This window comes from Ptiloglossa arizonensis, chromosome 2 (assembly GCF_051014685.1).
Source record: "Ptiloglossa arizonensis isolate GNS036 chromosome 2, iyPtiAriz1_principal, whole genome shotgun sequence".
Classification (NCBI taxonomy): domain Eukaryota; kingdom Metazoa; phylum Arthropoda; class Insecta; order Hymenoptera; family Colletidae; genus Ptiloglossa; species Ptiloglossa arizonensis.
In genome coordinates this window covers 29,088,162-29,114,752 of record NC_135049.1, presented here as the reverse complement: position 1 = coordinate 29,114,752, position 26,591 = coordinate 29,088,162, and the positions used below count along the sequence as shown (strand labels likewise).

At 50.0% G+C, this 26,591-nt stretch overlaps 1 protein-coding gene across 1 annotated transcript in view; it reads left to right on the top strand.

Moving 5' to 3' along the window:
- Dpy (fibrillin-like protein dumpy) overlaps positions 1-26,591 on the top strand; it is a 135,823-nt gene that overhangs the window by 85,660 nt on the left and 23,572 nt on the right. The window contains 56 exon segments of the mRNA XM_076304764.1: positions 113-424; positions 1,389-1,727; positions 1,992-2,294; positions 2,373-2,678; positions 2,750-3,064; positions 3,270-3,590; positions 3,679-3,993; positions 4,089-4,421; positions 4,496-4,798; positions 4,870-5,175; positions 5,363-5,677; positions 5,968-6,294; positions 6,610-6,918; positions 6,999-7,322; positions 7,439-7,777; positions 7,780-8,121; positions 8,477-8,794; positions 8,877-9,200; positions 9,283-9,591; positions 9,667-9,984; positions 10,182-10,493; positions 10,568-10,867; positions 10,952-11,269; positions 11,349-11,675; positions 11,761-12,069; positions 12,145-12,471; positions 12,550-12,852; positions 12,929-13,234; positions 13,314-13,634; positions 13,710-14,021; positions 14,404-14,718; positions 14,795-15,118; positions 15,288-15,593; positions 15,717-16,022; positions 16,097-16,414; positions 16,616-16,936; positions 17,358-17,672; positions 17,745-18,080; positions 18,303-18,605; positions 18,689-18,994; positions 19,198-19,515; positions 19,824-20,144; positions 20,355-20,666; positions 20,917-21,252; positions 21,326-21,628; positions 21,701-22,006; positions 22,077-22,394; positions 22,906-23,223; positions 23,364-23,678; positions 23,811-24,137; positions 24,215-24,511; positions 24,597-24,902; positions 24,982-25,299; positions 25,405-25,731; positions 25,813-26,127; positions 26,202-26,525. Of these exon segments, the coding sequence (XP_076160879.1) occupies positions 113-424; positions 1,389-1,727; positions 1,992-2,294; positions 2,373-2,678; positions 2,750-3,064; positions 3,270-3,590; positions 3,679-3,993; positions 4,089-4,421; positions 4,496-4,798; positions 4,870-5,175; positions 5,363-5,677; positions 5,968-6,294; positions 6,610-6,918; positions 6,999-7,322; positions 7,439-7,777; positions 7,780-8,121; positions 8,477-8,794; positions 8,877-9,200; positions 9,283-9,591; positions 9,667-9,984; positions 10,182-10,493; positions 10,568-10,867; positions 10,952-11,269; positions 11,349-11,675; positions 11,761-12,069; positions 12,145-12,471; positions 12,550-12,852; positions 12,929-13,234; positions 13,314-13,634; positions 13,710-14,021; positions 14,404-14,718; positions 14,795-15,118; positions 15,288-15,593; positions 15,717-16,022; positions 16,097-16,414; positions 16,616-16,936; positions 17,358-17,672; positions 17,745-18,080; positions 18,303-18,605; positions 18,689-18,994; positions 19,198-19,515; positions 19,824-20,144; positions 20,355-20,666; positions 20,917-21,252; positions 21,326-21,628; positions 21,701-22,006; positions 22,077-22,394; positions 22,906-23,223; positions 23,364-23,678; positions 23,811-24,137; positions 24,215-24,511; positions 24,597-24,902; positions 24,982-25,299; positions 25,405-25,731; positions 25,813-26,127; positions 26,202-26,525 (17,724 nt within the window).

Here is a 26,591-nt window from a genome sequence, read left to right as displayed (position 1 = left end):
TACCTCCACCTATCGTAATGACCTGTCCCAGTACCTAACTCCGACAAAATCGACCAATTTACACGTTCAGATTGGATTCCATGTTCTTTAATACGACCTTCTCCCCGTACAGCTACCCCGGTAGAGACAGACCCGTGTAGTCCCTCCCCCTGTGGACCCAACAGTAAATGTCGTAACGTGGACGACCACGCTGTCTGCACCTGTCTCTTGAATTTCATTGGAAACCCACCAAACTGTCGACCCGAGTGCGTGGTGAACAGCGAGTGCCCATTGGATCTCGCGTGCATCAACCAAAGATGCACGCCCCCTTGCACGAACTCTTGCGGTATCAACACTCAGTGCAAAGTGATCAACCACAGTCCCATTTGCATCTGCAACCTCGGATACACTGGCGATCCGTTCACAAAATGTTTCCCCGCTCCACGTAAGGACATTTCTCTGTAACACACTGTGCTTGAAAGGTACACCGAACCCTCGATATTTGAAAAGATTCTTTAAGGACATTTCTCTGTATACACTGTGCTTGAAAAGTATATCGAACCCTCGATATTTGAAAAGATTCTTTAAGGACATTTCTCTGTGTACACTGTGCTTGAAAGGTACACCGAACCCTCGATATTTGAAAAGATTCTTTACTGAAATGTCAGAACGTTCAAACATCGGAGTGTTGATGTATTTTTGAAACGTAGTGCGCGACACTTGTTCATTATGCATCATAGAATCTGATCAGTCCACATCATTCTGATCATCACGAATCTTCGTCACCAATTATATTGGATATCCTCTATTCAGAACGAAGATCAAAGTATGCCCCAATCTTTCAAGCAGCAGTGTATATCCAATATGGTTGAACAATTATCACGAGTCGAGACGAATCACTTCATTAATTACAGAGTTGTACCCCTAAGGATTTTCGTGACTTCAAATTGTTAATTTCAACTTTTACTTTGAATAATTGAACTTCGTGTGACGTTATTCGTTGTGGTGTTACTACGATGGTGTGAAATTTAATTAATTATTCGAGACGAATCACTTCATTAATTATAAAGGTGCCCTACAGTTTTGCCCCTCAGGATTTTCATGGCTCGAAATTGTTAATTTTAACTTTTACTTTGAATAATTGAACTTCGTGTGACGTTATTCGTTGTGATATTACCACGATCGTGTGAAATTTAATTATTTAGGACAAGAAATTAACTAAACTTATCTAAGGGTTTGAGATAACTCTCTTTGCAACTACCTAACAAGACTCTTCTACAGAATGTCGTTGGTTTCAATCGTTGTTGTTTCCAAATATCGTTGATTCTTTCAATTGTTATAAAAACTCCCAGTAGCACAGCTGTAGGGTTCTCTGGTCAACAGAGGATAATATTGCAAACGAATTACAGAACCACCCTCGAACGACAACTCTCTAGCCCCGCTAGACCCCTGCCTGCCATCACCCTGTGGCATGTACGCGGAGTGCAGAAATATCGGTGGCACTCCGTCGTGTTCCTGCTTACCAAGATACGTGGGATCTCCGCCGAATTGTCGACCAGAGTGTCGCGTGAATTCCGACTGTCCCATGAACCTCGCGTGCAGTAGCGAGAAGTGCAGAGATCCTTGCTCGGGATCATGCGGTGTGACGTCATTGTGCTCGGTGTACAATCACGTTCCCGTGTGCACGTGTCCCGAGGGATACACCGGTGACCCGTTCAGCAATTGCCACCCAGTCCCGACAGAGCCACGTAAGGATTCATCCTTCGAGTTAACCTTAAAGCGTTCAACCGTTCGACTGTGCAGGTCTCGGATAACAAATGTATCAAATGCATGGAACTTTTATTTATTGTGCTCGATTTTCGTCTTATTCCGAGTCATAAAATCTCCGTGACTCTATAATGACCTATCACCTATCACCTTGTACATTACGACGAATCGAAAGAGACTCGAACGCGTTAGGGTTAACCTTGGGAAGGACTCGAGAAACTAGAGATCTCTCCTTTGTTTCGCAGCTCAACCGGTCGTCATCGATCCCTGCGCGTTGTCACCATGTGGCTCGAACGCACGCTGCGACAATGGTGTGTGCACCTGTTTGCAGGAGTATCGGGGCGACCCCTACGTGGGTTGTCGTCCCGAGTGCGTGTTGAACACCGATTGCCCGCAGGACCGCGCCTGCGTGAGGAACAAGTGCGTGGATCCCTGTCCGGGCACGTGCGGTCGTAACGCTCAGTGTCTCGTGTACAATCATGTGCCCATGTGCAGCTGCCCTAACGGAATGGAGGGAAATGCTTTCGTTCAGTGCTCCGTCATACGAGGTACCTGTTCTCTCCTATAGTTACCAGCCTGTGTGCGCTACCACTGTCAATCCCCCTGCGTTGTTGCAACCCACACAGATCCCGTGCAGAGGAACCCGTGTTCGCCCTCACCCTGCGGACCGAATAGCGTGTGCCGAGAGATCAACGAGCAGCCAGTCTGCTCCTGCGTGACAGGATTCTTGGGTGTACCGCCTGCTTGCAGACCGGAATGCACCGGCAGCTCTGACTGTCCCCTAACGGAAGCGTGTAGCAATCAGAAATGTATAAACCCGTGTCCGGGTACCTGCGGCTTCGGTGCCGTCTGCCATGTTGTCAATCACAATCCGGTGTGCAGCTGCTCGCAAGGGCTTAACGGAGATCCGTTCGTTCGGTGCACGCCAGAACGTAAGACACCCGGAGATCGGATCGACGAGATTCGTCGAACGATTCAACAATAATTGATCCTGTCTTTTTAGCGATTGGTCGACCGATTGAGAACCCCTGCGATCCTTCCCCGTGCGGGGCCAACGCTCAATGTCGAGTTGTCAACGAGGCACCCTCGTGCTCGTGTTTACCGGAATTCTTGGGTAGTCCACCGAATTGCAAACCCGAGTGCATCGGGAACAGCGAGTGTCCAGGGCAATTGGCCTGCGCGAACCGGAAGTGCAGAGATCCTTGCCCCGGATCCTGTGGCGCGAACGCCGAGTGTCGGGTGGTTAGTCACACACCGATGTGCGTGTGTCCCGGGGACTTCACTGGCGATCCTTTCACTCAGTGTAATCCCAAACCACGTAAGCATCGAGAGACACTTGGTCAGACATCTTGTAGATTTCAGTGTTTCGATGATCAATTCTCGTCTTCAATGTTCAGTCTTTAGATCTTTTTTTTCTTTCTTTTTTTATTCGAGCAATTTCAATTTCCATCGAGATTATTCAAGTCGATTTTTCAACCATCATCGGTTCATCTCGTTTTCAACCATCACCGATCACCTTCTAGCCGTGCCGGTCTATCTATCCCCGTGCAAACCGTCACCATGCGGTTTCAACGCGATCTGCAAGGAACAGAATGGCATCGGTTCCTGCACCTGTCTGCCCGATTACATCGGGAACCCTTACGAAGGTTGTCGACCGGAGTGCGTAATCGACACGGACTGTCCCTCCACTTTGAGCTGCATACGCTCCAAATGCCAGGATCCCTGTCCGGGCACCTGCGGCACCAATACCGAGTGCCGTGTCATCAATCATCGTCCCGCCTGTACCTGCATGTCGGGTTACAGCGGGAATCCCTTCCAGTATTGTACCTTGGTTCGCGACATAGGTAAACAAGCTTGAAATGAAATCTCAAACCCGTGAAATTACATTCTCATCGAAGGACGTGTCTCACTGAACAAATTGAAACCCCGCAGAAGATCAAACACAGTACAAGGACCCGTGCAATCCGTCACCGTGCGGCCCGAACAGTCAGTGTCGCGTGGTCAACGAGCAAGCAGTGTGTTCCTGTCTACCCGAGTACAGTGGTTCTCCGCCCATGTGTCGTCCCGAGTGCGTCTTGAACACCGAGTGTCCCGAGAACCGAGCTTGCGTCAACCAGAAATGCGTGGACCCCTGTCCCAACACCTGCGGCACCTTTGCCACCTGCGTGGTCAAGAATCACAGTCCAATCTGCGCCTGCAGAGAATCCTACACCGGTGATGCGTTCACTAGATGCTTCCCCGTTCCACGTAAGAGATTCCAGTCCAACCGGAGGCGCTAAAAAAAAGAAAAAAAATAGGAACGTACACCTAAATCTTCCTGAACCTGTCGATTACCTTTTCAGCGTCCCTACCTCCTGCAGCGGTCGAAACATCTCAACCTTGTTTCCCCTCCCCGTGTGGCCAGTACTCCGAGTGTCGGGTGGTCAACGGTGGACCATCTTGTCAGTGTCTACCCGAGTACAGCGGAAGTCCACCCAACTGTCGTCCCGAATGCACCGTCAGTTCCGACTGCTCTAGTAACAGAGCTTGCATCAGACAGAAGTGTTCGGATCCCTGTTCAGGATCCTGCGGAGTGGGTACCCGTTGCAGCGTGTTCAATCACGTGCCCATGTGCACTTGCCTCGAGGAATACACCGGTGATCCTTTCGGCAACTGCTACCCGACACCGCCGCAACGTAAGACCACGTCACCACCTCGAGGATCTACCGAGAAGCAATTGGATTCTAACGACGCGCAACCATTCTTACAGTACCGCCACCCGAAACCGATCCCTGCAACCCGTCACCCTGCGGACCGAACGCCCAATGCAACGCAGGAGTGTGCACCTGTTTGTCGGATTATCAAGGCGATCCGTACACCAGCTGTCGTCCCGAATGTGTCTTGAACAACGATTGTCCGCAGAACAGAGCTTGCGTTCGAAACAAGTGCGTGGATCCCTGTTCGGGTACTTGCGGTAGGGACGCGGTGTGCAATGTCCTGAACCACGTACCCATGTGCAGTTGTCCAGCTGGAATGTCCGGCAATGCTTTCATATCCTGCGACCGAGTGGAAGGTACGAGGATTAGAAGAGTCCCTTTCTCGGAAGAGAAGTTCTAAAAGGTCCGAATGTTGTCTTTGATGCAGAACCAGTTCAGGTGAATCCCTGTAGTCCGTCCCCTTGCGGGCCCAACAGTCAGTGTCGAGCTATAAATGGCCAAGGTGTGTGTTCCTGCGTGCCAGGATACCTTGGTAGTCCACCTACGTGCAGGCCAGAGTGCGTGGTCAGTTCCGATTGTCCGAGGAGTCAGGCCTGCAACAACCAAAAGTGTATCGATCCTTGCTCGGGCACTTGCGGTTTGAAGGCACTCTGTCAAGTTGTCAATCACAATCCTGTGTGCAGCTGCCCGTCTGGTTTCACGGGCGATCCCTTTACCAGATGCCAGTTCATCCGTAAGAACCTTGCAGTTATTCTCATTGGGGACTAAGACGAGATTAAACCTTCTCGATAGATTCCACTGAACGAATTTCGATTCGCGTTCAATCTCGGTTGGAAGAGAATGTTAAATAATAGTAGATTTCCCTGGGACCAGTGGAACCTTATTAACATATTATCCTTGTTTCTCGTCCCTCCCCGCAGCTGCGAGTGTACCATCGGAGGATACCTGCGCGTCCTGTCAATGTGGTCCCAATTCAGTTTACCAAACGATCAACGACCAACCGTCTTGCGCCTGTCTGCCCGACTTTATCGGTTCTCCACCGAATTGTAGACCAGAGTGTGCAAGTAACAGCGAGTGTTCCAGCCACTTGGCTTGCATCAATCGAAAGTGTCGAGATCCTTGTCCAGGCTCGTGCGGTTCCAACGCCGAGTGCCGTGTGGTCAGTCATACGCCTATGTGCGCCTGCCTCGGTGGCTACACTGGCGACCCCTTCACACAGTGCACGTTGAAACGACGTAAGCTTCTCCGCGATCTAAAACACACGTACACACGGACGAAAAACGATTCGGGAGTTCAGTTCCGGCATTGACACTCTAAATGTTAAATGAAACACGACGAAACTAAACGAAACACAACGAAACTGACTGAAACACAATGAAACTAAACGAAACACAATGAAACTAAACTAAACACAACGAAACTAAATGAAACACAATGAAACTAAACGAAACACAATGAAACTAAACGAAACACAAGTACCCTGGTACAGACAACGAACTGTTTTACCCTGTGAACCCTTTTCCAGCCGAGCTCGAACCCACACCGGTGTCCCCGTGCACCCCGTCACCCTGTGGCCCCAACGCGATATGCAAAGAGCAAAACGGAGCAGGTTCCTGTTCCTGTGCCCAAGATTACCTAGGGAACCCGTACGAAGGATGTCGACCGGAATGCACGGTGAACTCCGACTGTCCCTCGAACCTGGCCTGCATTAGATCCAAGTGCCAGAACCCATGTCCGGGCACGTGCGGTCAGAACGCGGATTGCGCGGTGATAAATCACCTGCCGAGTTGCACATGCCTGGCCGGATACACGGGAGATCCGTTCCTTAATTGTAACCTCCAGCCGCAGATCCGTAAGTCTCAATTACAATGTCGTCACGCATCATCATCATCATCATCATCATCATCATCGTACGTAATCGCCGTCACGAACGCCTCGATAGAGAAGATAACGTTAGAGACGCTTCATCGTAACCAAACGAGGTCACTTCCATCGTAATACGTCCATCGATAAAGTGTATCGTCATTAACCCAAACTAATCCCAACGAGCGAGTAACACAGTTACTCGATTAACGCAGCGAGTAACACTGACGTATTCAGACACACGGACCGAATTCGGAGCGAAGTGGAACCACCCTGACTCGAAATTGTTTGCACCCAATTGTAGCCCTCGAAGCGGAAAACCCGTGCAATCCCTCGCCCTGCGGACCCAACAGCCTGTGCCACGTGACCAACGGCCAGGCTGTTTGCTCCTGTTTCCGCGATTACGTGGGCAGCCCACCAGGATGTCGACCGGAATGCGTCGTCAGCTCGGAGTGTCCCTCGACGCAAGCGTGCATAAATCAGAAATGCCTCGATCCCTGTCCCGGTCGCTGTGGCACCAACACGGACTGCAGGGTACGAAATCACAGTCCCATCTGTATATGCAAGTTTGACTACACCGGCGACCCCTTCACCAGATGCTTCCCGACACCAAGTAAGAGGAACCTGCTGCCAACAACCTGGTTCGAGTAGATTAAATTAACGAGACCACGTCAACGAAACAATTATTTTCAGAACCGTTGCTAGAAACTGTTTCAAACCCCTGCGTACCGTCCCCATGTGGACCGTATTCGGAGTGCCGCGATGTATCAGGCACTCCATCCTGTTCCTGTTTACCAAATTACACTGGGGGTCCACCGAATTGTAGACCAGAGTGCACGATCAATTCCGATTGTCCCAGCAATCGAGCCTGCACCAGAGAGAGATGCAGAGACCCCTGTCCCGGTTCCTGTGGTCTCGCCGCCATTTGCAACGCGATTCACCACATACCCACGTGCGTTTGTCCCGAAGGTTTCACGGGAGATCCGTTCGTTAGTTGCCGGCCGATACCACCGCCATGTAAGATCTTTCAGTTCCAATCGAACGATCCGTTCGTCTCAAGTATCATCCGTTTATAGATCCTAACAATGAAAGATATCTCGACCACTTTGTAATCGATTTGAATTACTTTGCAGCGTTAAACGTACCGTCAGATCCTTGCAATCCTTCACCCTGTGGCATGTACGCGGAGTGTAATAACGGTCTGTGCAGCTGTCCTCCGGGTTACATAGGAAATCCACAGGAACTCTGTCAGCCCGAGTGCGTGACCAACGATCGATGTCCTTTCGACAGAGCTTGCGTGCGCAACAAATGCAACGACCCTTGTATCGGAACCTGTGGCCAAAACGCTGTGTGCAACATTTACGACCACATCCCCATGTGCAGTTGCCCACCCGGAATGTCAGGAAATGCTTTCGTACTCTGTTCGGTATTACGAGGTGGATATCCTTTACTGCGAGGATTGAAGAAGTTTACTCCTTTCACCTCGTCTAATCGATCGCTCCGTTCGTAGAACCCCAACCGCAGGACCCTTGTAGACCCTCCCCCTGCGGGCCCAACAGTCAGTGTCGCGTCGTAAACGGCCAGGCTGTCTGCAGCTGCGTTCAAGGATACCTTGGTACACCACCGTCCTGCAGACCCGAGTGCTTGGTCAGCTCCGATTGTCCCCGTAATCTGGCTTGCAGCAATCAGAAATGCATCGATCCCTGTCTAGGTACTTGCGGTCTGAGGACCCAATGCCAGGTTGTCGCTCACAATCCGATCTGCACCTGCCTTCCGAGACACTCTGGAGATCCGTTCACAAGATGCGATCCGATAAGTAAGGAGGTTTCGCAACGAATGATTCTGGACGCGAGATTAATTGGCTGGTCAAGGTCGTTGAGAATTCTCCCTACTTCGCCAAATATATAGTATCGTAAAAACTTCATATTTTTCGTTTCTCGTTTACGTAAATGTTATTAGCCATTATTGGATGGTTGTTAGCCTGCTCTAGAATTTCTGTAACGTACACGGGTACGAGTGGGAAGTGACACTTTACGTTTAAAGTCTTGTGCTTTGCGTTCAAAGCGGGACTCGTGACCCAAGTGACCTCGAACGGCCGTTTAATCTTTCCCGAAGAATAGTCGCATCGTCGCTAGTCCTTCCATCCTCGATTCTCAACTTTTGTTCAACAGTCGAAGCACCGATCGAGCCCGTAAACCCGTGTCAACCGTCACCTTGCGGACCCAACGCTCAGTGTCGCGTGGTGAACAACTCGCCATCTTGTACCTGCTCGCTCGGTTTCGTTGAAGCGCCGCCCAATTGCAAACCGGAGTGTGTCAGCAACAGCGAGTGCTCCGCGAGTCTGGCATGCGTGAATCAAAAGTGCAGGGACCCTTGTCCCGGTGCTTGCGGTTCGAACACGGAATGTCGAGTGGTGAGCCACACGCCAATGTGCGTTTGCATCAGTGGGTATACCGGAGATCCCTTCACCCAGTGCATCGTTCAACAACGTAAGATCGAAGCGTTCCTTCCGTTGTCCGTACGCTCGAAATCCTTGCTAGAACTTACGTCCTACGGAACTCTCAATTGTAGCGATGACGATCGAGAACGCGTCACCCTGTACACCGTCACCCTGCGGAGCGAACGCTGTCTGCAAGGAGCAACAGGGCGCAGGTTCTTGCGCCTGTATACAGGACTACATCGGCAATCCCTACGACGGATGTCGTCCCGAGTGCGTGGTGAACTCCGACTGCGTCTCGAGCATGGCCTGTGTTCGGTCCAAGTGTCAGGATCCGTGTCCAGGCACCTGCGGTCAGAACGCTGTCTGCCAGGTGATCAATCACTCGCCCGCGTGTACCTGCATGGCTGGATACACCGGTGATCCATTCCGATTCTGCAGCCCCATTTTAACCACGGGTGATTACCATATTCCTCGACAACCGTTTCGTACGATTTTCTTCTTACCGTGGAAAATGACCACTTCATTGTTCGACATTAGAACCGGTCGCAACGGATCCGTGCAGACCATCTCGGTGCGGACCGAACAGTCAGTGTAACGTGGTCAACGATCAGCCAGTTTGCGCGTGTTTGCCAGAGTACGTTGGAACTCCACCTGGATGTCGTCCCGAGTGCGTGATGAGCTCAGAATGTCCTGCCAACAGAGCTTGCGTGAACAACAAGTGCGTTAACCCCTGCCCCAAGCCCTGTGGCTCGAACTCCAACTGCAGGGTTCTGAATCACAGTCCAGTTTGTAGCTGCAAGCAGGGCTACACGGGGGATCCGTTCAGTAGATGTTTCCCTATGCCAAGTAAGATAAACAGGACCTAGTAGATCGGTAAATTTCACGCGTGTTCGAATCACGCAGCGAGACACTTCTTTTCAGAGCCTCTACCCGGTCCGGTCGTTCAAAATCCTTGCGTACCGTCGCCCTGCGGACCGTACGCGGAGTGTCGCGACATTGGCGGAGCGCCATCTTGCTCCTGTCTCTCTTCGTACATCGGTAGTCCGCCTAACTGCAGACCCGAGTGCACCGTCAACTCCGATTGCCCTAGTAGTCAGGCCTGCGTGAATGAAAGGTGCAGGGATCCTTGTCCAGGCTCCTGCGGAGTCTCCGCAACCTGCAACGTCATCAACCACACGCCTTCTTGCGTTTGCCCCGATGGTTTCACGGGGGATCCGTTCACGAACTGTTACCTGAAACGTAAGCACGAACGAAGTGTCCAACTTTGTTCATCCTCTAGAAATGGAATTAGAATCGTGAAGGGATATCTGAAACTGGTCTGGACAGCTCGTCGATCGATACAGCACCTCCAGACCGATGAACCTTTCCGATTCTTCTTCGGAGAAAATCATCCGTGTCGATGTTAAAGTCTGACGCGATTCTTTTCAACTGTACAGCGATCGAAGAACCGGTGATACCCGCAGACCCTTGCAATCCTTCGCCTTGCGGTTCCAATACCATGTGCATAGACGGCAGATGCTCTTGCATGCCAGAATATCAGGGAGATCCGTACGCTGGTTGTCGTCCGGAATGTGTCCTCAACAACGACTGTCCTACCTCCCGAGCCTGCATTCGTAACAAGTGCACGGACCCCTGTCCGGGAACTTGCGGTCAGAACGCACAATGCAATGTCTACAACCACATACCCATGTGTAGCTGTCTGCCTGGAATGACGGGGAACGCCTTTGTTTCTTGTCGTCCAAGCAGAGGTAGGTGTTGATGTTTCAACGATCGATAACTGTCCACGTCGAGGGACCTTTCATTCGCTTTTTCCCAATTCCAGGACCGGAAGACCCCTGCAATCCATCTCCCTGTGGACCCAACAGTCTTTGTCGCGTAGTTAACGAGCAAGCGGTGTGCACTTGCGTAGCCAGTTTCATCGGGACACCTCCTTCCTGCAGACCCGAGTGTACGGTCAGCTCCGACTGTCAGAAAAATCAGGCTTGCAGCAATCAGAAATGTATAAACCCCTGCGCTGGCTCCTGCGGTGTCAGGGCCCAGTGTCAGGTGACCAATCACAATCCCGTATGCAGCTGTCCAGCAGGCTTCACCGGTGATCCGTTCGTGAGATGCGAGCCCAAACGTGAGCTCTACGGAATTTCTTCACCATTAGATCATCGAACGACCTGAACTCTCTCTCATCGAATATTTCGCGTCCTCCTTTCAGTGGAAGAACCGCAGACACCTGTCAATCCTTGCTATCCGTCGCCCTGCGGACCAAACGCGTTCTGTCAAGTAGTCAACGACTCACCCTCTTGTTCCTGTTTGACCGAATTTGTCGGAGCGCCACCCAATTGTAAACCCGAGTGTATCAGCAACAACGAGTGCGCGAGTCACTTGGCCTGCGTGAAGAACAAATGCAGAGATCCGTGTCCCGGTTCTTGCGGAGCTAACGCCGAGTGTCGCGTAGTCAGTCACACCGCCATGTGCGTGTGTTTCGTCGGTTTCGACGGGGATCCTTTCACCCAGTGTCTCGAGAAACGACGTAAGAACGTCTACGAATACTTGACAGTCGACGACGAGTTACCCATGAGCACAGATAATTCGTTTCTTTTCCATTTTAGCCGAGATACAACCGGTCGTCTCCACCCCTTGCACACCGTCACCCTGTGGCTCGAACGCCATTTGCAAAGAGCAGAACGGAGTAGGTTCTTGCACCTGTTTGCCCGACTATCTTGGCAACCCGTACGAGGGCTGTCGTCCAGAGTGCGTCATGAGCTCGGATTGCGCGCCCACTCGAGCTTGCATCAGATCCAAGTGCCAGGACCCGTGTCCAGGAGCTTGTGGCACGAATGCCGAGTGTCAGGTTGTCAATCATCTGCCGACGTGTTCTTGTTTCCCCGGTTACACTGGCCAACCGTATCAGTTCTGTCAGCCAATAATAGCAGTCTGTAAGCAGCAGAGATTTCCTTCATGAATTTTGGCGAATTCTCCATCAGGATCTTTACAACGATTTTTCTTTTTCCTTAATCTCAGTCGACGAGAAGAGAGATCCGTGCTCCCCATCGCCCTGCGGACCGAACAGTAACTGTCGAGTCGTTAACGAACAAGCAGTCTGTTCCTGTCTACCAGAGTACACTGGTTATCCTCCAGGATGTCGACCAGAGTGTGTGGTCAGTTCCGAGTGCCCGTCCAATTTAGCGTGTATTAATCAGAAGTGCAAGAACCCTTGTCCTGGTCCGTGTGGTCTCGACGCAGAGTGCAACGTTGTTCATCATAGTCCTATCTGTGCCTGTAGGCAAAAATACACTGGTGATCCGTTTACTCGTTGCTTCTCAATGCCAGGTGAGAGAATACTCCGTGGAGATTTCCAGCTTAATTGCAAAGACTCGAGTCTGACCGTTTGTGAACTGTTTCTAGACCTTGCTCCAGCATTGTTACCTTCAAACCCGTGTGTCCCTTCACCCTGCGGTCAGAACGCAGAGTGTCGCGACGTCAACGGCATACCTTCCTGCTCTTGTCTGCCAAATTACATCGGCAGTCCTCCCAGTTGTCGACCAGAGTGTACAGTTAACTCCGATTGTTCCCCAAGTCAAGCTTGCATGAGACAGAAGTGCAGAGACCCCTGTCCTGGATCTTGCGGTGTGTTTGCACAATGCAGCGTGATGAATCACCTGCCAATCTGTAGCTGCATCGAAGGCTACACCGGTGACCCGTTCAGCAACTGTTATCCAAAACCACCTCCACGTAAGACACCAGCTTCTTCTTTCTGAACTCCCAAAATTTCGTAGTTCACTTAACGTTCTTTTCTCCTCCAACTTCTAGAATCAACAGTTTCCGACGATCCCTGCGATCCATCCCCCTGTGGATCAAACGCAGAGTGCAATAACGGTGTCTGCACCTGTCTATCGGAGTACAGGGGCGATCCTTACACAGGATGCCGCCCCGAGTGTGTCCTTAACACAGACTGTCCTCAGAATCAAGCATGCCTTCGCAATAAATGCATCGATCCTTGCCTAGGTACCTGCGGACAGAATGCAGTTTGCAATGTGTTCAATCACGTTCCAATGTGCAGCTGTGATCAAAGAATGACCGGGAACGCTTTCGTCCTCTGTTCCCCGGTTCAAGGTACCAAACGATACTGTTTAAACGAAGATAATTAGTGTCAGACATTGGCAATATCTTCACTGGTTTGCATCCGTAGAAACGACCCCGGAAACACCGTGCAATCCGTCTCCCTGTGGTCAGAACAGTCTGTGTCGTCCTGTTAACGGACAAGCAGTCTGTACCTGTGTCCAGGGATACTTGGGAAGTCCTCCGTTTTGCAGACCAGAGTGCGTGGTCAGTTCAGATTGCCCCAGGAACGAAGCCTGCAGCAACCTGAAGTGTGTGAACCCGTGCATAGGCAGCTGCGGTATCCGTGCACAGTGTCAGGTCACGAACCACAATCCTATATGCAGCTGCCTTCCAGGATTGTCCGGAGATCCGTTCGTCAAGTGCGATCCCATCAGTAAGGGCCTTTCTAGCTTTACAAGTATCGATCTTGTGTCTCTTTACGTCGCGTCGTTTCATCGTTGAACGCTTTTTAGCGGAGATCAAACCTGAGGTCATAAACGTATGCAAACCGTCACCTTGTGGTCCCAACGCTCTGTGTCAAGTGGTGAACGATTCACCATCCTGCACCTGCATGCCTGGATTTGTGAACTCTCCACCTAACTGCCGACCCGAATGCATCAGCAACAGCGAGTGCGCAAATCACCTTGCCTGCACGAATCAGAAATGCAGAGATCCCTGTCCTGGCTCCTGTGGTGCTAACGCAGAGTGTCGTGTGGTCAGCCATACACCTATGTGCGTCTGCTCCACTGGGTTCACGGGTGATCCGTTCACGCAATGCGTGGTGTTCAACGATCGTAAGAAAATCTCACCAATACTCTCAATTCCTTACCTGGACAAATCAAACGAGCTTACTCTATTTTTTCCATCAGGGTTACCTTCCCCCTGCACCCCGTCTCCTTGTGGTTCGAATACCATTTGCAAAGAGCAGGACGGTGTAGGCTCCTGTTCGTGTTTACCCGAATACATTGGCAATCCGTATGAGGGATGTCGACCCGAATGTACAGTCAGCTCTGACTGTCCGTCAAATCTCGCCTGCACGAGAAATAAGTGCCAAGACCCCTGTCCAGGCACCTGTGGACAGAACTCTGTCTGTCAAGTTATCAATCACTCACCCACCTGCACCTGCAATCCTGGTTTCACCGGAGATCCCTTCAGATATTGTCAAGTCGTTCGAGAACCTGGTAAAGTATAACTCGGGAAAAGTAATGCGACGAATTTATCGATAGAGGACTAAAAATCATAGTACAAGAGGATTGGAAGGTATCTTCTGAGGTAAAAGAAACTGAGATCAATTTTCATCACTTTATTCTTCCTTATTGCACTACGATTTTTGGCTCACTCTGGACATTTAATACCGATCTAAACTTTGGGTACGCAATTTGTTTAATTTATCCGGTTGAACTCAAGATAAGACAGAGAGGATTCGAGATAGGGATTCCTGCCTCAGGATAACAATATCTACAAACTTTTCTTTTCTATCACGCGGACCCAAACTTTCGAGCGCTATGTCTCTCTTTAAAAAAAAACATAACCAGCCGTTCTTCATGTTTCTTTCTTCTTCAGACGTAGTCAGAGATCCAACAGACCCCTGCGTCCCATCGCCCTGTGGACCCAACAGTCAGTGTCGGGTGATTTCCAGCAACGCCGTATGCTCTTGCCTCCCCGAGTACACCGGAAGTCCTCCCTCGTGTCGACCCGAGTGTGTCGTCAGTTCAGACTGTCCCTCGAACCAAGCCTGCGTGAACCAGAAGTGCGCGAACCCCTGTCCACGACCTTGTGGACAGAACACCAATTGTCTAGTCGTCAATCACAGTCCAATTTGTACCTGCAGAGACGGAAACACCGGAAATCCCTTCACCAGGTGTTTCCCTCTTCCACGTGAGTCCGCCAAGTCCGATCCACGTTTACCAAACCGGTGGTGCGATCGTCTAAGTCGTGTCGTTTGTTTCCGTAGCGCTATCCACGTTACCAGATCTACCTCAGAACCCCTGCGTACCCTCACCCTGTGGTCCGTACTCCGAATGTCGGGACATCGGTGGCGTTCCATCCTGTTCCTGCTTAGCTAATTACTTCGGCAGCCCACCAAACTGCAGACCAGAGTGTACCGTGAACACGGACTGTCCCAGCGACAGATCCTGTATAAGGCAAAGATGCATCGATCCCTGTCCCGGATCCTGCGGTGTAGCGGCAAAGTGCACGGTTTTCAATCACCTGCCAATCTGCACCTGCACCGAGGGATTCACTGGCGATCCTTTCAGCAGCTGCACCCCTGCACCACGTAAGACTCGCGTCGACGATCAACTCGTTCACTGTCCGCTAGACGTCAGCTTTGTAAAACTATCGTCTCCCTGCACGTTTGGTATTCACGCTCACGGTCGCGGACAGTGACCTTGTTAACCTCGATCCACGATTGCTCGACGGATTAACGTATCGTTTCACGATTGTAGCCGCTGTACTGGTAGCCGAAGACCCGTGCAATCCATCGCCCTGTGGTCCGAACACCCGATGCAACGACGGTGTTTGCACGTGTCTGTCGGAGTTTCAGGGCGATCCGTACGTGGGTTGTCGTCCAGAGTGTGTTCTGAACTCCGATTGTCCCTTGAACAAGGCCTGCCTGCGCAACAAGTGCGTGGATCCATGCGTCGGCACCTGTGGTCAAAGCGCGATTTGCAATGTGTACAATCACGTGCCCATGTGCAGCTGTCCCGTGGGTATGACAGGCAACGCGTTCGTATCTTGCATACCGTTCAGAGGTACGGTTGGTTCATGAGTGGATTTAAATACGAATCTCCGTCTTGTAAAAATAATACGAGTTCAAGTACGGTTGATATCACGATCCTCGTCTCGGATGTTTAATCCTTTCGTCTCTCGATCAGATCCGGTCGTGAGCAATCCTTGCAACCCGACACCCTGCGGACCGAACAGTCAGTGCAGAGAAGTCAACGATCAAGCTGTGTGCACTTGTATCCCCAGTTTCGTTGGTATTCCACCTACCTGTAGACCCGAGTGCGTGGTGAGCACCGATTGCGGGCCGACTGAAGCTTGCGTCAATCAGAAATGTAGCAACCCATGCGTCGGTTCTTGCGGTATCAGGGCCACGTGTCAGGTTGTCAACCACAATCCGCTCTGCAACTGCCCCGAGAGCTTGACCGGCGATCCGTTCGTCAGATGTTTCGAGAAACGTAAGGACACCCGTTGAATTGAATCACGAAGAAATTTCGACCACGACGCACGTTGCAATTGCATTAAATTTTAGCATCGGAGGCGCCGATACAGGAGAATCCGTGTCTACCGTCACCATGCGGTCCGAACGCACAGTGCCAGTCGATCAACGATTCCCCGTCCTGTTCTTGTCTACCAGAGTTCACCGGCTCGCCTCCCAACTGTAGACCCGAGTGCATTAGCAACAACGAATGCCCGAGCAACATGGCGTGCATCCGTCAGAAATGCAGAGACCCTTGTCCTGGATCCTGCGGCGCGAACACTGAGTGCCGTGCGGTGTCTCATACACCTATGTGTACTTGCTCTCCTGGATACACCGGAGATCCGTTCACTCAGTGTGTCGTGGAACAACGTAAGAACCTCTTTGGTCCTTGTTTCCTGATAAGAAACATATCTCTCGAACGATCCAAAGTTTTGGTGATGTCTCTATCGATACAACTGTAGGTTTGCTTGACCTAGTTTCTTCGAACACCACAACATTGAGATCAATTCCTGACCACGTTACGAGTGAATCCAATCGTTCACGAAATTTCAACCGTCGCTCGTTTTCCAGTTATACCGATGTACGTGCCGGAACCTTGTGTACCATCTCCTTGCGGAGCGAACGCCCTCTGCAAAGAGAGAAACGGCGCAGGATCGTGCTCCTGTTTGCAAGGATACATCGGGAATCCGTACGAGGGTTGTCGACCGGAGTGCGTCATTAATTCGGATTGCGTCCCGAGCAAAAGCTGCGTCAGTTTCAAATGCGAGGATCCCTGCCCTGGGACTTGCGGTCAAAATGCAGTCTGCCAAGTGATCAATCATCTGCCGACTTGCAGTTGCTTGCCCAGATTCACCGGAGATCCGTTCCGATTCTGTCGCGAAGAAGAGATGGGTATGTTGGAGATTTGGAAAAAACGTCCTCTGAACAGATTTGAAAAACGATCAACAGTGTTGCTATTGTTAAAACGCATCTTCTTCACACCGTGAACATTGTTCAGAGATATTCTTCACAAGAGATGAATATGCAGGAGATTTGGAGAGAATGCCCCTGGATGAATTTGAAAATTAGTGATTAGAATGCATAGCTATAATCAGGATCGATGAAACGATCAGTGATTATTTCAATAATCGTTTTATTTATATTTTCTGACACGTTAAACCTATCACGGTAGCGTTGTTATTACGAAAACGCATCTCATTCGCGTTGTCACCATTACTCAGAGGTATTCTTTGCAACTCCTTGTAACGTTGGACAACGTTTCCTCTCAAACCACGATCGCTACCAAGTTTTAAAGCAACATTTCTCCTGACAGTTACCCTACCGAGTTTAACAAATCCCTGTCAACCATCACCATGCGGACCCAACAGCATCTGTCGAGAGAACAACGGACAGGCAGTTTGCTCGTGTTTGCCCGAATATCTCGGTTCTCCGCCTGGATGCAGGCCAGAATGCGTGGCGAGTGCCGAGTGCGCCTCAAATCGCGTATGCGTGAATCAGAAGTGCATCGATCCTTGTCCAGATCCCTGTGGAAGGAATGCGATCTGCAGAGTCATCAATCACAGTCCAATATGTTCCTGCCAGCAAGATTTTACCGGGGATGCTTTCTCTGTTTGCTTCTCCACTCCACGTTTGTATCTCCGCTTTACTTTCGCTACAGTGAACATCTGGAGATAGTGTATTCACTCTGAAATCCCCGCAGGTCCACCACCAGAACCGTTAAGACCTGCCCAGCAAGACCCATGTTTGCCATCCCCCTGTGGTCCGTATTCCCAATGTAGAAACATCGGAGGGAATCCATCTTGCTCTTGCTCAGCCTCGTATATCGGCGTACCGCCAAATTGTAGACCAGAGTGCACCATAAACGCTGAGTGCTCAAGTGCATTGGCTTGCATTAGGGAAAAATGCTCAGATCCTTGTCCAGGTTCCTGCGGTATAGGTGCTAGGTGTACTGTTATGAATCATGTCCCAGTTTGCTCTTGTCCGGAGGGCTATACTGGAGACCCATTCAGCAGCTGCGTCTTGAAACCTGCTCAACGTGAGAGTGTTTCTTTTTTTGTCACTTTGGTACTCTAGGTTCAGAAATAGTTGTTTTAAATTTGAATCTTTATCGTCTTGTTAAAGTAATGCATAGATTGTCCTGATCAACTATCGGTTCGATGTTGAATCGATGTTTATATTCTGAACATAGAGTTCCAAGTATCGATCGAAATCGATTTCATTTTGAAACTGTTGGTGACATTTCCCAATTTGTGCACAGCCGAGGAACCGGTCTCAGATCCTTGCAATCCATCACCGTGCGGTGCAAACGCCCTTTGCCGTGACGGCAGTTGCACCTGCCTTCCGGAGTATCAAGGAGATCCTTACAGCGGTTGTCGACCCGAGTGCATTATGAATACTGATTGTGCACGTGACAGGGCGTGCACAAGGAACAAATGCACAGATCCGTGTAGAGGAACCTGCGGACAAAACGCCCAATGTCAAACCATAAACCACATCCCAATGTGCAGTTGTCCAATAGGGATGTCTGGAAATGCTTTCATTTCTTGTTCCCCAGTGCAGGGTACAGCATTGAAAATCTTCTTCTTCGTTCTATTTCCTTGAGAACTGTGATCATTCGATTTAAATCTTCCATTCTCTTACCAGAAGACGTACCGTCGAATCCTTGCTCGCCATCGCCCTGTGGACCGAACAGTCACTGCCAAGAAGTGAACGGAGTCGCTGTTTGTAAGTGCGTGGAGGGTTTCCTCGGGAATCCACCGACGTGTAGACCAGAGTGCATCGTCAGTTCAGATTGCGAGTTGACGAAAGCCTGTGTCAATCAGAAATGCAGGGACCCGTGTCCAGGCTCTTGCGCCCTGAGAGCAGAGTGCTCTGTGGTCAATCACAATCCTATTTGCAGATGTCCACCGAGTATGACCGGTGATCCGTTCACCAGTTGCACGGTTATAGGTGAGACGTTGAAGAGAATCGAACGTTTCAAAATACAGGGTGTTCTGATATTCGCGATGCAACCGAAATATATAATCTATTTTCAATTTAATTGCTCAAATTTTGCAAGTTGCGGCGCGTGTTTCGAGACACTCTGTAGATTGTACACGCGTTGAAGTGACTCCACGAGAATTGTTTTTAACGATGTTTCATTCGCTTTCCAGTCGAACAGCCTCCAGAACCGATCAATCCTTGTTTCCCGTCGCCATGCGGTCCGAACGCTCAGTGTCAGGTCGTGAACCAAGCACCCGCGTGCTCGTGTTTGCCAGAGTTCTCGGGATCACCTCCAAATTGTAGACCCGAGTGCGTTGCTAACAACGATTGTCCGACTCACGAGGCTTGCGTCAGTCAAAAATGCAGGGACCCGTGTCCTGGTTTGTGCGGAACCAATGCAGATTGCAGCGTGTTCGGTCACACTCCAATTTGCTCTTGTCGTTCAGAATTTACCGGTGATCCTTTCGTTCAGTGTACTCCAGTTCCAAGTGAGTCTTGTGCTTTAGATTCGTGAAAAGTATTGAGCTTTCTGTGGCTGTTAAGGTTCTTTAATTCGATTCTCGTCTATATCGCTACGACCGATATTACAATAGTAAAAAAAATATACCACTGTTCATAAATACTTGCTGGTTAAAATTTTATTATATACACAAAATTACAAATGTCGCTATTAGACACCGCTTTCGTACAAGTTAACGTTGCTTTGTATCAAAAGCCACAGAAAACTTAAACGACGATCTGAATGTACAGAAGCAATTTTTTCCTTCATTAAATCGATTCTTCTTCACCCCCGTAGTTGAAAGCGAAAGGCCCACACCTTGCACACCATCGCCATGCGGCGCGAATGCAGTGTGCAAAGTGTCAGGGAACGCAGGTGCCTGTTCCTGTCTGCCAGATTACATCGGTAACCCCTACGAAGGTTGTAGACCGGAGTGTACGGTGAATTCCGACTGTCCTGTGAATCTTGCCTGCGTGAGATCGAAATGTCAAGATCCTTGTCCCGGTGCATGCGGTCAGAACGCGATGTGTCACCCCGTGAATCACCTACCGATGTGTACATGTATTCAAGGATACTCTGGAGATCCGTTCAGATATTGCAGCTTGAGTCCAGTGAACCGTAAGAGTCGTCCGATGTTTTGTCAATTAAAAGAGCTGTGACGAACCAAGTGGTGTAAGTTCCAATCTGTCACTGTGTTCCTCCCTTTGAACAGTTCAACTTTGTCTCGAACAAATCTAGTAAATTTACACCACTTGGTATCCAAACGATTCATAGTCAACTTCTGACAGTAATATCAGAGGAATCTAACATCCTCGCCTTTCCTTTTAGAAGACACCGTGGTAGCGGACCCTTGCAATCCAACACCCTGTGGTCCGAATAGCGAATGTCGCGTGAACAACAATCAGGCAGTGTGCATCTGTCTTTCGACGTACGTCGGCAGTCCACCAAACTGTAGACCCGAGTGCGTGGTCAGTACAGACTGTCCTCTGAACCGTGCTTGCGCGAGCCAGAAGTGCGACGACCCGTGTCTCAACTCGTGCGGCGTGAACGCCAACTGCCGAGTCATCAATCACAGTCCAATTTGTTTCTGTAACAACGGATTCACCGGAGATCCGTTCACCGCTTGCTTCCGTGCTCCTGGTATGCTCTATGCCCACGACTGGATGTTAACTGCCTCTAGAATCTTAACACGTTCACCGTCCGTGAACATCAGATATCAGAAACAAATTCGTGTTTACCGACGCGATAAAGATACAACGTACACGCGAAGTAGTAATTTACAATCTTCTTCGAACATCTCTCGAATCAATAGCTTCACGGTATTTAGATTCACAGTGGATCGTGAACGTATCGATTAATGCTCTTCGCTTACACCGTACGCGTTCTCCAGAAACCACCACGGAACCCTCGCCATCGGTGCAAAGAGACCCCTGTCTGCCATCCCCCTGTGGTCCAAACGCGGTTTGCCAAAACGTGAGGCAGACGCCAGCCTGCACCTGCTTGCCGGACTATCGTGGCAGCCCGCCAAACTGCAGACCTGAATGTACCATCAACTCCGAGTGTCCCAGTAACCAAGCTTGTATACGTGAGAAATGCAAGGACCCCTGTCCAGGCTCCTGCGGGTTTAACGCTCAGTGCTCGGTGGTCGGTCACGTGCCCATGTGCTCGTGCATCGAAGGGTACACGGGAGATCCTTTCAGTAGATGCGATCAGCAGATCACCACTAGTAAGTAACAGTTCCCTGAGATCGATCACTGTCGATGCATATCTATTGACTTATTCCAATCTTTAACAACCAGTCGAGCCAACGGAAGTAGATCTGTGCAATCCATCCCCCTGTGGCCCGAACGCTCAGTGCGACAACGGAATCTGCTCTTGCTTCCCCGACTATTACGGAGATTCCACGATCGGCTGTCGTCCAGAGTGCGTGCTCAATAACGACTGTCCCAGAGACAGAGCGTGCGTGAGAAACAAGTGCGAGGATCCCTGCCAGGGCACTTGCGCGAGCAACGCAGTATGCAACGTGGTGAACCACGTGCCAATGTGTAGCTGTCCAACCGGTTTCGAAGGAAATGCGTTCGCTTACTGTCGTCCAGCCATAGGTAATACAACAGCTCTTCGATTGTGAACGAAGACACACGGAACGGAACGTTTCATTGATAATCTTTCGATAGCCGATGTTCCATCTTCTCCGTGCACACCGTCACCTTGCGGACCGAACAGCCAGTGTCGCGCCAACAACGGTCAAGCGACTTGCAGCTGCGTGCCAGGTTATCTGGGAAACCCACCTAATTGCCGCTCCGAGTGTATAGTCAGCTCCGATTGTCCCCCGAACGAGATCTGCACGAATCAGAAATGCAGGAATCCTTGTATCGGCACGTGTGGCCTGGGTGCCAGGTGCACAGTTGCCAATCGAAATCCTATATGTCATTGTCCAGAGGGATTCACGGGAGATCCGTTCGTTCGGTGCACACCGACTCGTAAGTTCCCAATGAACGTTACTTTGGATCGAAATTTGAAAACGAAGTGTTAAAGTAACGAAATTTGTAGCGTCGTTGCCGCCAAGACCGATAAACGTTTGCCAGCCATCGCCCTGCGGACCCAACGCTCAATGCCAAATCTCAGGGAACTCGCCATCTTGCACCTGTTTGTCCGGTTTCGTCGGTTCACCGCCAAACTGCAGACCCGAGTGCGTCAGCAACAGCGAGTGCCCCAGTCATCAGGCGTGCATTAACCAGAAATGTAGAGATCCTTGCGCGAGTTCTTGCGGGACCAACGCTCAATGTCGAGCAGTCAGTCACACGCCCATGTGTTACTGCGAGTCAGATTACACGGGCGATCCGTTCACGCAGTGCTTTGTCAAGCCCAGTAAGCTTTCGTCTGTCAAGTGATTTTATTAGGTCGTTGCAAGAATTTACTCGGGCTTTTCAGTATTAAATAGAACGTTCAATTTGTTCCGAACATTTGATAACTTTGTCGCTTCGATTCGGTGACAAGTTTTAGGATTAGTTTTCCACGTGTTGAAATCTTTAGCGCTGGTATTCTTACCACGCATTGAAATCTCTAGCGCTGGTGTTCTTACCACGCATTGAAATCTCTAGACTCGTGTGCATATCTTTACTTACCACGCGTTGAAACCTTTAGAATGACGTACGTGCTCTTACTTACCGTGCATTGAAGTCACCCTTGACGCGTCTGATGATCCGAACAAATGTCAAACATCGTTAAAGTTATTAGATTCCAAGTGTTCAATACCACACTCGTTGAAAATCGAGTATTGAGATTCTGCAGCGACCCAATACTTCACCTAGATTGTACCTGAAGTATTTGAACATATTTCAAGTGAATGTTCATTGACGATACCTTTCGTCGCTTCTAGTCGAAGACCAACAAGTGAATCCGTGTTTGCCTTCACCCTGCGGATCGAACGCCCAATGCACCGAAAGAAACGATGTAGGTGCCTGCGCGTGTCTTCCTGGTTACACGGGAAATCCTTACGAAGGATGCAGGCCAGAATGTGTCTTGGACTCTGACTGCTCACCGAGCAGAGCTTGCACCAATTCTAAGTGTATCGATCCGTGTCCAGGCACGTGTGGAACTAACGCCGAGTGCTACGTTATCAATCACAGAGCTTCTTGCTCTTGTTATCCCAGTTATACCGGAGATCCGTATCGATATTGCTCTGTTCAGTCAGTTGGTAAGTCGTGGTTACGCTAATTTTAAAGCGTGATTATTTTTTGATCATTTTATATAATGATCTTATCATTATCTCTGAAATTACAATCTTCTACGACGACGCGTCTCCAAACAACGAAATCATCTCAAAACATCCTTCAGTTTCCGACGTCAGCACAACCGATCCATGCGGTACATCCCAATGCGGCGCGAACAGCCAGTGCAGAGTAGTGAATCAAGTAGCCGTTTGTTCTTGTCTTCCGACTTACATCGGTTCACCGCCAACCTGTAGACCAGAATGCGTCACCAGTTCGGAATGCGCCACAGATAAGGCGTGCGTGCAACAGAAATGTGTAAACCCATGTCCATCCTCTTGTGGACAGAACTCGGATTGTAGAGTCATCAATCACGCACCTCTTTGTAGTTGTTTGAGAGGGTACACCGGTGATCCGTTCACCGTATGTTTCTCAATTCCATGTGAGTATCTTGAACAGTGAACACTGCTGCGCAAAGCTGTGATCATAGACAATTAGATCGAATCGCAATTGACTTTGATCCCAACAGATGGATTCGTTCTAAATAATTTCAACACTGTGTTCAAAATTTTAGTGACACCGCCAGTCGTGAGCGACGTTGCTCCAAAAGATCCCTGTATTCCATCCCCATGCGGTGCTTATTCGGAGTGCCGTAACATTGGCGGAGTTCCTTCTTGCACCTGTCTAGCCACGTACACCGGAAGTCCACCGAATTGTCGGCCAGAGTGCACACTGAATTCGGACTGTGCTTCCAGTATGGCCTGCATGCGACAAAAGTGTAGAGACCCTTGTCCCGGCTCGTGCGGTCTTCAAGCCCGATGCAACGTAATCGATCACGTTCCAACGTGCACCTGTCAACCTGGTTACACCGGGGATCCGTTCACCAATTGCGTCCTTGACCGTAAGATTGTCCAATCGCGTGTCGAGTTTTCTTAAAAGTTACTCCCGGTTCCGTGCTAACACTGACACGCGTTACAGAGCGACCGGTAGAAACGAATCCATGTGCATCCTGCGGATCCAACACGCAGTGCAACAACGATGTTTGCACCTGTTTGCCAGAGTATTCCGGTGACCCGTACACGGGTTGTAGACCGGAGTGCGTCCTGAGTAACGAATGTCCAACCACGAGAGCGTGCATCCGAAACAAATGCGTAGATCCGTGTGTCGGTGTTTGCGGACAGAGCGCATTGTGCAACGTTTTCAACCATGTACCCATGTGCAGTTGCCCATCGGGAATGTCTGGAAACGCGTTCGTACTCTGTTCCCCTGTCCCAGGTATGCTTCTAAAATTTTTGGTAAGAGTCCACGGGACGAGAATCGAGGACCTTTTCTACAAGGGGGAACTCTTGAACGGTTTTAGTAACCACGATTAGCGACCCCTGCAATCCATCGCCGTGTGGACCCAACAGCCAGTGCAGACAGAACAACATGCAAGCAGTTTGCTCCTGCGTGAACGGATACATAGGCGCCCCTCCAACTTGCAGACCCGAGTGCACGGTCAGTTCGGATTGTCCATTGAACGAGGCGTGTAGCAACCAAAAGTGCCGAGATCCTTGTCCAGGTAGCTGTGGACTCAACGCGGACTGCAGCGTCGTCAACCACAATCCGATATGCAATTGTCGCGAAAGAATGACCGGCGATCCTTTCGTCAGTTGCTACCCAACGCGTAAGGACTCTGTAACCTGACATATTTTCTATCGACGATAATCAGAATTCGAAGATTAACAGAGTCTTGAATCTTAAAGCCGCAAGACCATCAACTCCGATCGATCCTTGCCAACCGTCACCGTGTGGTGCCAATGCGGAGTGTCAGGTGGTCAACGATCAACCATCTTGCTCCTGTCTACGGGAATTCATCGGATCGCCCCCTAACTGTCGTCCAGAATGTGTCAGCAACAGCGAGTGTCCCAATCGGATGGCATGCATTAATCAGAAGTGTCAGGACCCTTGTGTCAACTCCTGTGGCGTGAACACGGTTTGCAACGTTGTCAGTCACACCCCTATGTGTGTCTGCGCAAGTGGTTACACCGGAGATCCGTTTACCCAGTGTGTGCCACAATCGTGTAAGAACCTTCGAGTCTCGTTGACTTCTTTCTCGCGTGTTGTTTTCAGCGACTGCTTTGAAATCTTGAACACCAATTACGATCTACCTTTTCCCACTTTTTTAGTCGACGTGCCAGTCACCAGACCAGACCCCTGCACTCCAACGCCGTGCGGTTCCAACAGTATTTGTCGTGTTCAGCAAAACACTGGATCTTGCACTTGTCAGAACGATTACATCGGCAATCCTTACGAAGGATGCAGACCCGAGTGCACGCTCAGTTCAGACTGTCCGTCCAATCAAGCCTGCATCAGATCCAAGTGCAGAGACCCATGTCCTGGAACTTGCGGTCAGAATGCTCAGTGTTACGTGGTCAACCATGCAGCGACTTGCAGCTGCTTTGAACGATACACGGGAGATCCTTTCGTGTATTGCACTCCCATGAGAGAACCACGTAAGACGAATTTCAAAAAGACCTTCTCCGTACAAGGAAACGTATGATCAGCGTGATATACGATGATTTATCCTCTTCCAGTGCCCGAGCCTAACTTTATTAACCCTTGCGATCCATCACCTTGCGGACCATACAGTCAGTGTAGAGAAACCAATGGTCAGGCCACATGTTCTTGTTTACCAACTTACACCGGAACACCTCCCAATTGCAAACCAGAGTGCACCGTTAGCTCCGACTGTTCGTTGAATCTCGCGTGCAGAAGCAACAAGTGCATCGATCCCTGCCCTGACTCTTGCGGTCAGCAGAGCACATGCAGAGTAGTGAACCACAGTCCCATTTGCTCCTGCAAGCCAGGTTTCACCGGTGACCCGTTCACTCGCTGCTTCTTCAGTCCACGTAAGCGTCAAAAGAGTGACCACAGCTTCAAGGAATTACTTAAGGACGAGTTAAAGATAATCGTTCAATTTTAGCTACACCTGTTATGGATACACCTATAGATCCCTGTATCAATTCACCTTGCGGCCCTAACTCCCAGTGTCGCAACATTAACGGCTCTCCCTCGTGCTCTTGTGCGATAAACTACATCGGTGCGCCACCGAATTGTCGTCCAGAGTGTGTGGTCAACACCGATTGCCCCAGAAATCAAGCTTGCATTCGCGAACGGTGCCAGGACCCTTGTCCAGGTTCCTGTGGCATCAATGGCGTCTGCGCAGTTCACAATCATATCCCCGTTTGCACGTGTTTAGAAGGTTACACGGGAGATCCTTTCAGTAGCTGTCAACCCAAACCAATGAGTAAGCCCCCTATAAGTACTCAAATTTAATCCAGAATATTAGACAGTTTTATTGACGATACCTTTG